Source organism: Harpia harpyja, chromosome 3, assembly GCF_026419915.1.
Source record: "Harpia harpyja isolate bHarHar1 chromosome 3, bHarHar1 primary haplotype, whole genome shotgun sequence".
Lineage (NCBI taxonomy): Eukaryota > Metazoa > Chordata > Aves > Accipitriformes > Accipitridae > Harpia > Harpia harpyja.
In genome coordinates this window covers 71,699,735-71,708,752 of record NC_068942.1, presented here as the reverse complement: position 1 = coordinate 71,708,752, position 9,018 = coordinate 71,699,735, and the positions used below count along the sequence as shown (strand labels likewise).

At 47.2% G+C, this 9,018-nt stretch overlaps 1 protein-coding gene across 2 annotated transcripts; it reads left to right on the top strand.

Moving 5' to 3' along the window:
• On the top strand, positions 1 to 8,195 carry CKB (creatine kinase B). Of its 2 annotated transcripts, none has more exons than XM_052783289.1 (8): positions 1 to 122; positions 1,732 to 1,919; positions 2,405 to 2,559; positions 3,468 to 3,600; positions 4,513 to 4,684; positions 6,237 to 6,360; positions 7,058 to 7,247; positions 7,831 to 8,195. In XM_052783289.1, the coding sequence occupies exons 2-8, from the start codon at positions 1,742 to 1,744 to the stop codon at positions 8,007 to 8,009; spliced, it is 1,131 nt and encodes a 376-aa protein (XP_052639249.1). In that variant the 5' UTR covers positions 1 to 122; positions 1,732 to 1,741; the 3' UTR covers positions 8,010 to 8,195. The 2 variants fall into 2 exon arrangements, with proteins under 2 accessions (XP_052639249.1, XP_052639248.1); XM_052783288.1 differs by lacking the exon at positions 1,732 to 1,919 and adding an exon at positions 1,062 to 1,274 and having other exon boundaries at positions 2 to 122.
• Positions 8,196 to 9,018: the final 823 nt, after the last annotated feature.

Genomic DNA, 9,018 nt, shown 5'->3' with positions numbered 1-9,018 from the left:
GCGGGTCGCGCTCTATATAAAAGAGGCGCGGGGCGGCTGCTGGGGCTCCACTCCGACTGGGGCAGCAGCGGGCCGCTGAGCGGGCGGGCAGGCAGGTCCTTGCTTTGGCTGCGGAGCCCTCGGTAAGTCCCGGGGCAGCCGAGCCGTCCTGCAGCTTTAAAATAAGATTATTTTATTTTATTTTTTTGCGCTGTGTGGGGTGGAGCCGGTCCGGCTGAGGAGGGGGAGCGGGGCTGCGGGCGCGGCGGGGGGCAGCGCAGGACGGGGGCGCCCGGCGTGCAGCCGGGGCGGGGGACGTGGCGCGGGGCGCGGCGCAGGTGCTTACCGGGCTTGCCCCCGGCTGGAGCGGGCCCCGCTCTAAAACCAGATTAACCCGGTATTTAGCAGGGTAGTTACATATGCTCGCCCCAGCCAGGTCCCCCGAGGGAGCTGTCTGTTGTATAATGGCTTGTTGGATGCTTCCCACTCCTCCGCTCCCAAGTCGGGGGCGGGGGGGAGCAGCCGGGGCTCCGCGGGCGCGGAGGGCGCCGGGCGCGATCCCTCCGTCGGGCCGGGGCGCGGCGGGTCCCGTCCCCCCCGCCAGCCCGGCGGCGTCGGGAGGAGGCGCGATTGCCCGCCGAGGGCATCGCGCTGCCACCCCGCTCACCTGCCGCCCGGCCCGGGGTCCCGGCGGGGCAGAGCCCCCCCACCCCCCCGACCCGCGGCGGCCCGGCCGCCCCCCCCCCCGCCCCAGAGCCGCCGGCGGGGACCGCCCGGCGCTGCCACGGCCGCGCTGCGCGACCTTGGGTGGATCCCTTCACCTGGGCGGTGCCCCGGCGGAGCGGGGAGAGCCCTGCCCCTGCGGCTGGGACGTTTAAGGACGGGGCAAGGCTGGTGGAGGTGAAGAACTTTTTCTTTCCTCCTTCCTGGCTCTTGTGGAAGGTGGTGCGGCAGCAAAGGTGTAAAAGGCACGGGTGGAGCAACGGCCAAGGTGACCTTGTCTGGGTGCCTGGCTGCACACCTCGGGCGGTTCGGAGGCCTGCCAAGCCCCCAGTGATAGGCTTCCCCTCTTTCTCCCCCAGTGACTGCGGTAGGGTCAGACATGCCCTTCTCAAACAGCCACAACCTCCTGAAGATGAAGTACTCTGCTGATGACGAGTTCCCTGACCTGAGCGTTCACAACAATCACATGGCCAAGGTGCTGACCCTGGACCTGTACAAGAAATTGAGGGATAAACAGACTTCCAGTGGATTTACGCTGGATGATGTCATCCAGACTGGGGTTGACAACCCAGGTAACGGCTGGGGACCGTTAGATCTGCATAATGATCTGTTCTCCCTCCTTACTGGAAGTGCTTCTTGACAACAGCACCCAAAGCTCTTGAGCTGCTGAGAGGCAAATCTCATAAAGCATTGAGAGATGGCTCTAAACGCATGGCTGTATTAAAAGAGGCCTTGTTCTATCAAGCCGTGTTCCTTGCTGTGATCTGACATATCAATTCCTAGACACTTCAATTATGTAACTGCTCTGCTAAATACATTCAATCTGGAGGGGGAAAAAAAAAACCCCAAACCAAATGCATTTTAATTATAACACAACTGGGGGGGGGGAAAGAAAAATGTCGGCTTACCTGGCTGTTCTGGTCTATTTCTACTCCAAACTGGTTACCTGATGTTCTCTAGCACTTCTATGAAAAAAGGGGGAGCAGATGTGTTTACATGTTAACATTACAGTATTTATTTTTACTCTAGCAATATCAAAATGGCCCAACTAAATAATCAGAGACTGCCTCCTGATGAGGAGTACCCGGACCTGAGCACCCACAACAACCACATGGCCAAAGTTCTAACCCTGGATTTATACAAGAAACTGAGAGACAGAGTCACACCCAGTGGCTTCACCCTGGATGATGTCATTCAGACTGGGGTTGATAATCCTGGTAAAATGCGTTGAGAATATTTTGTGTGAGCCAGCTGAAGTAACTGGTGCTTTTGAATATGGTGACTTAAAACTAATCTTGTGGAGGTGGTATTTATGAGCAGACTACAGAAATGCAGCTCTGTCTGTAGCAGAAAGAAAAAAAAGCAAAGCATGCTTGCTTAGAGCAAAGCATGATTGTTTAGGCATAAAGTTCTATCTGGTGGTCTAAATTAGCTAGTGAAATTGGATGTGCTGTGCAAATTTGTCCTAAACCAAGCTTGACAAATGAGTGTGGCTTAATGGCAACAGCTATGGGTTTCCATAGCACTGCATTTTACTAACTGGATAAAGTGTGAAATGTAGGGTCTCTCCAAATGTTTTTATGTAAGAATGCATTTCTAAGTGACTAGACCTACCACTAAAGAACTTGCCTGGTTAGTGCTGTGTTGGAGTACAGCCAAACATCACCCAAACTTAGCTCTTCTGACTTTATTCCCACTCCAGGGCATCCCTTCATAATGACAGTAGGATGCGTAGCTGGTGATGAAGAATCCTATGATGTGTTTAAGGAACTCTTTGATCCAGTTATTGAAGACAGGCATGGTGGCTACAAACCAACTGATGAGCACAAGACTGACCTGAATGCTGATAACCTGCAGGTATAAACTTTTGATCAATTACTGATGCCTAGTGGTCTGAGGACTGGGTAAAGTTGTTGGCAGCTGCCTAAACTGATTGCTTGGGCTCTGTCCCCTCACTTTCACCCAGCACAGACCCACAGGCTGTGTGTCCAGTGCAATCAGACTTAAGAGCTTGCTTCTGTAGGATGTCAGCAGCTGGGTAGAACCAGGCAGCTGGCAGGCAGCAGGAGCTTGCTTCATGTGCTGCTGCAACGTAGGTCATGCCAAACACGTTCAACATGTATTTCCATGAACTGTGGGCTGTAGCAGTCAAGTTAAACAACACTGTCCTAGGACTCAAGGACTGTCGTGAAACTTAACATTTTCTACTATCTGATCTTGGATCTTAAATATCACCTGGTGGTCTCATACTATAGAGTAGAGATTGTTATGGCTAGGAGTAAGGATTTCTGCCCATTTTGTGGGTTTCAAATGTTACTGTAGACTCTAGGAATTCCTAATGCCATGTTGATTGGCTAGCCATAGGTGATCTTGAAAATAAGAGGCTTTGGATAACAGTAGTGAATAATTATTATTTGTAAGAGTAAACACCTACCTAAACAACAAGGGTTTGCCTCATGTTGATATCTCTAGATTGCAGATCTGAAGGGGTAACAGGAGCCCAGAAATGTCTGAAATGGACATAAAACTGATGGTCTGGTGGTATCCCTGTCTTCTATCACTACTTAGTAGCTGTAGACTTAGCCTCAAAATAAGGCTTGTGTTACACAGATACATGAGCTAATGTTGAAGAAAATAGTCCTGAAGACAGACACTGGCTTACAGGCCAAGTAATCAATATCTCAAGTATAAAATGGGAGCTACATGTATTTAGGGTAGGTATCTTGGCAACAGGGTTGTAGTCACTGTTTTTTTTTGTCTTGTAGGGAGGTGATGACCTGGATCCCAATTACGTGCTAAGTTCCCGTGTCAGAACTGGTAGAAGCATCCGTGGATTCTGTCTTCCCCCGCATTGTAGTCGAGGAGAGAGGCGGGCTATTGAAAAGCTCTCCGTTGAAGGTAAAGTGAGAACCGGGTGCATGGGGGAAACTACTTACATCCTTTGCACAAGAGGTGTTCTTTGCAGTTTGAAAATAGAGGCAGTTGGCAAAAGCCACCTCCCTCAAGACTTAGTCTGAATATGGAGCCTTCCCTGAAAAAGGCTTATTGCATTACAGCTGCCTCAGCATTGCAGTTTGTAGCTGAGAGCAAGAGCACTTGTCAGAGGGGAAGTTAGACTGCATTAAGTTGACCTTTGCTGATCTTGAAAGCTTCTTTCTCTGTGTGTGGGGGAAAGAGGTTGGTTCATCATGGCTCAAACCTGAAATGTAATAGGTATGTAGCAACTTCAGGGCTTGAGTCATGGTTGCAGTATTTTGTGGCTGCTTTTAATTGACTTTCATTAATGTTCAGCTTGCTTAGAGGTGTAGTCTTGCTCCAAATGTGCAATTGACTGTAGTAAGCCCTAGTTTTCAGTGGAACTCATCAGCTGCAGTTCTTTTCTATTGCCTCCCAACTCCAGTACATGAGAGGAAAGGATACACTCAAGGTGCAGTGCTGGAGACTGAGAGTGTAGTTGTTCCAAAACCTCTCAAGGGCAGGGTAACAGTCCTTGACTAGAATACTGTTTGTTACATTAATGACCTTGATTCTCCTTGGAAGAAAGCACTCCACTTCTACAGTTAAGCAGCACTAATGATTCTATACTGCACGAAGGGAACAAAGGCTACTTGTATAAGCCTGGAAGGTGCAGACAAATCATCTGATACTGCCTTAAGTTCTGTAATGCCACAAAGGCATTGCCATTGCAGATGAAAGCAAGGGGGGAACTGAACCCAGCAGATCAGGCACTGCCATAGTTTGTGTGTGGTCTCTAAAGTGCTGGGAATGTCTAGCATCTTTGGTCCCATCCTAAAAGTAACTCTCTTTCAGCTCTGAGTAGTCTGGAAGGTGATCTCAAGGGGAAGTACTATGCTCTGAGGAACATGACTGATGCAGAGCAGCAGCAGCTGATTGATGATCACTTCTTGTTTGACAAGCCAGTTTCTCCTCTTCTGTTGGCATCTGGGATGGCACGAGATTGGCCTGATGCCAGGGGTATCTGGTGAGTATGCCTGGAAGGGAGGAGTCGTACAAAGTCCCTGCAAAAACATCTTGCAGTTTTGGCTGTGGCTTGTTTTGTTGGGCAAAATGGCAGCTTCTGAACTCATATTATGGAATCTAATGAGAAACTTGTGTGGTATCCTCTGGGAAAGTTGAATCTAAACCAGCGGAATTTGGACAAGTGTTACCATGCACCACACTGGGCTGGTAGGAGCAAGCCAGTTGGCTAGCCTGTAACCAGAGCTCACCCATCCAGCACAGGTCAGTGAAGCATCAGACAATAATTGAAGCAGTTTGTGAAAGTAGGTAACTTCTAAAGGAGTAGATGTGCTACTACATTCAGCTCTTGTCCCAGGAGCAAGAGTAACTTGTGGTAACAAAACCATAGTGTTGGCTTAGCTCGGACTGGATGCATAGTTGCTCCCTTGTAGTCTCATCGCTTCTGCTTGCAGAAACTCACTTCTGCTGGACTAGTATGGCTTTACCTGTACTAGTGATAAGATATCCCCCCCTGCCCCCAGAGACTTGGTGACATGAGTTGACTGGTGCAGAGGTGTGGAATGGAAGGATTCTGCTTGTCAGATATAGGTCACCTACATAAAACTCTGCATCTCAGGAGCTTCTGCAGCATAATTAACTTGCTCCCTTGTAAGCCAAGGGCTAGGTTTTTATCAGCTGGAGTACTCCAATCTTATTACTGTAGCTGCTTCAGTACAACCCAGAGGAAGCATGCTTTGTTTCTGTAGGTCACCTTTAAGATTGCATCATCTACCTGCAGATTGCCAGCACTAGATAGTGCTGTCATCTGAGCATGACTAATCCACAGGCTTGAAGTGTAAATTCTCAGTGTTGTCTGCATAAATAACTTTCCTCAGGTACTAGTTAATTTTTGATCCTAATCAAGCTGAGAAATTATCAGCATGATAAATATTGACAATAGTACTTGCTGCCAGCTGCAAGCTAGGACAAAAGGGGCCCATTGGCGTTCAGAGGTTTTTATAGCATCTCTGAAGAGCCCCGATCTAAAATTAATAGTGAAAACTCAACTTAGTTCTCTGATAAGATATAAAGTGCAGTTTAACAGAATCTGACAAAATTCTGATGAAAGGCTTTGTTATACACTGTCAACATGGTGTCATTACAAACATCCCTGTACAGGGCTGTCTCAAAGTCTGTACTGATCACCCTTCTGCAAACTCTGCTGAACAGATGAAATCTCTTAAATTTGTAAACTCAGACCATGAGCGAGCTGGGGGATGACTGGATTTTAGGGTTTGATACTGTTAGGCTGGCTAATGTCATGTTACTACTCATTCTGACTTGTTTAGATACAGGCCAATTCTAGATACCTCTTGAAAAGAGCAGGGTAAAAAATACAAGCTTAATTCTGTTAGGTCCTGCATGGACAAAAGAAGTAAAATTAATTTCTTTGAAGAAGCAACTAAGTGAGCTTCTCAAAATAAAAGCTACAATGATGAGTAATTTGGTGCTATTACAATTATCTTGAAAATGTCAGGTGGGACAGACAACAAGTTGTTTGCCTTGTCTCCTAGGCACAATGATAACAAGACCTTCCTTGTCTGGATCAATGAGGAGGATCACCTTAGAGTTATTTCCATGCAGAAAGGTGGTAACATGAAGGAAGTATTTACCCGCTTCTGTACTGGGCTAACACAGGTAAATCAATATTGCCTGAGCTCTAGGTCCAAATGGTACATGTTTGTTGGGTTAGAGCTGAGACTGCAAACGCTTTCAAGCCCCCTCCAGAGTCCTGCATGGTGGTGCTTCATAGCCTGGGTCTCTGGGAACACCCTGATGAGGTCCAGAGCTGTGAGGGCTGAAACACCTATACTGTCAAAGCGTTGTGGCTATGAAATCTAGAACGTGTCCTCTGATGTGTCTAAACTGTACTTAAAGGATTTCCACATGGTTCTATAAATCAAGCATTGAGAGACCCTGGGAGGGAGGAGAAAGTGCTTGAATGTGGATGGGCAAAGCTGGACTGAAGTTTCTAGGCTGAATGCTTTTCTCAGCTTCTAGTCTTGATATGAACTTGAGCCTTACCAGCCCTTCCCTAATCCTAACAGATGTGCCAGCTTGACATGTACTAAATCAAGCTTCCCAACAGATTGTGATTTCAGATTTCAGTGTAGCTTAAACTTAGCCTGTCTCACTGCTAGGAGCAAGATTAAGGCCTTAAAAGCCCCTTGGTGGCCCTTTTTCGAAATGGAGGGGGCTTAGTGACTGACTTAAATAGGTGTTCAAACTGTTGTGGCTGTTGCTATGTAACTGAAGCTGTAAGTGAGCACTAATGGATGACCTACATCCTTCAGGCAGAGAACAATCTCTAAACATTCATTCTCTCTATTTATAGATAGAAACTCTCTTCAAGACCAAAAACTATGAGTTCATGTGGAATCCACACTTGGGCTACATCCTGACCTGCCCATCCAACCTTGGAACGGGGCTCCGTGCTGGTGTGCACATCAAGCTACCGAACCTTGGGAAACATGAGAGTTTTGGAGAAGTCCTCAAGAGGCTTCGGCTGCAGAAACGAGGCACAGGTGAGAGGATACAGTGATGTCCTAGTCAGGCTGCCCTAAGACACCAGCAAAAGCCTGCCTACAGCCAGAGCCATGTCTTGGCTCACACTGGCAGTGCCTGTCACACCATCCAAAAGGTATCCTCGTAATGCACATGGAGAGAACCAAGCCTTAAAATTGTATCTTGGAGCAGTTGGGGATGACAGTGCTCTGCTTATACCTTACTGTATCTGGCTACCTAGGTATGTCCTTCTGTGTGGTATTCTGAGCACCAGTTAAGGTAAACCTGGTGGCAGCTGTTCTGTTGTAAGCAGGGGTGGGAATTCTGATTTAACTTCTGGCTAGGAAATAGCTACAGTGGTAATTCTGACCGCAGGTTAGATTGCTCATGGGTTAAAAGAATAAAGAGCTGGCCTAATGGCATGCTCAGTGGCTCATGTTGGCAGTCACATACAGCTTTATCTCCCTTCATGTAGGAGGAGGCAGCAGTGGCAGCTTGTAGAGAACTGTCTTGCTGTGTTCCCACCTCAAGCTGGTGAGGGAAGAAAGATAGACTCACCTGCTCTAGCAGTGGTCAGTGTACTAACTAAATTTCTTGCTCCAGGTGGTGTGGACACAGCTGCTGTTGGAGGAGTGTTTGATGTCTCCAATGCTGATCGTCTGGGCTTCTCTGAAGTGGAGCTGGTGCAGATGGTGGTGGATGGTGTGAAGCTGCTCATTAAAATGGAAAAACGCCTTGAAAAAGGCCAGTCCATTGATGACCTCATACCAGCTCAGAAATAAAGCATTTTATTCTCATGCTTCCTAACTTATTGGATGAATAATAAAATGTCACTCCAGTTCAAACCCCTGGGGTCAGAGCCCACTTAGTTACACTGTAGAGAAGTCTTTCATCCATCTGTGTTAGAGTTTATTTTTTTGATGGTTGAGATGTTGCTGAAAACAAAATAAACTATTGTTTTGGCCTGAGATGTCTTAGATGTGTTAACTGACTGTCTTTTGAGATTTAAGTGACTTGGTTTTCTTAGTTATGCTAGATGGGCTGGTTTTGTGTGTGAGCATATCTTCCTGGCTGTGCTGCTGCAGTCTATTCAAGTTGAAGTGTGGTTAAAGTAGTGTCAAAGTGAATCTTTAACTTGATTGTAGTTGCTGTAAATTTGAGAACTAGTGTTAAACATGAGTCACTGTGAACATGTCCTACCTCTGAGGCTTTGACTTGTGCATCTGCTTGTGGCAACTGTAAACTGTCATTATCCTGACTACAGCAAGCCAGGCTGACTCCTGTAAGGGAGGGGAGACAGATCTGGGTACAAAAGGCTACTGATTTCAGACAGGTCCTCCTGGGGCTGCAGGGCAATACTCTGAGGTCAGACTTCAGCCCATAATAATACCCACACTAAGCCTGTTTGTGGGGAGAAGATCACATCTTTAGAGATGTGCAGAGAGTTGGTGTAAACAACTAATTGTTCTTTTGGGGGTAAGGAGTGAGGTGAAACTTAAATTAAACTCATGCTTCTCTCTAAGTGGTTTCAGCTCAGCCAGGGAAGCGATGAGGGCTGTAAGCTACCAGTTACAGGAAAAATACAGGTGACTGGCTTTCTTCAGCTGTAGCAGTTATCCCATGAACCTAAAAGCAGGCAGTATAGTTAATTAGAACATGCTAAATAGTTGGGTTTTTTTCCAAACTGGGTCTGGCTTGCAAGCTCAGGCTGTTCTCTGGGTGTGAGTTTATAGTGTTACATCAAGTAAGTCTGTTAGCCAGAATGGCTGTACTCAGTGTATGTGTGTGCTT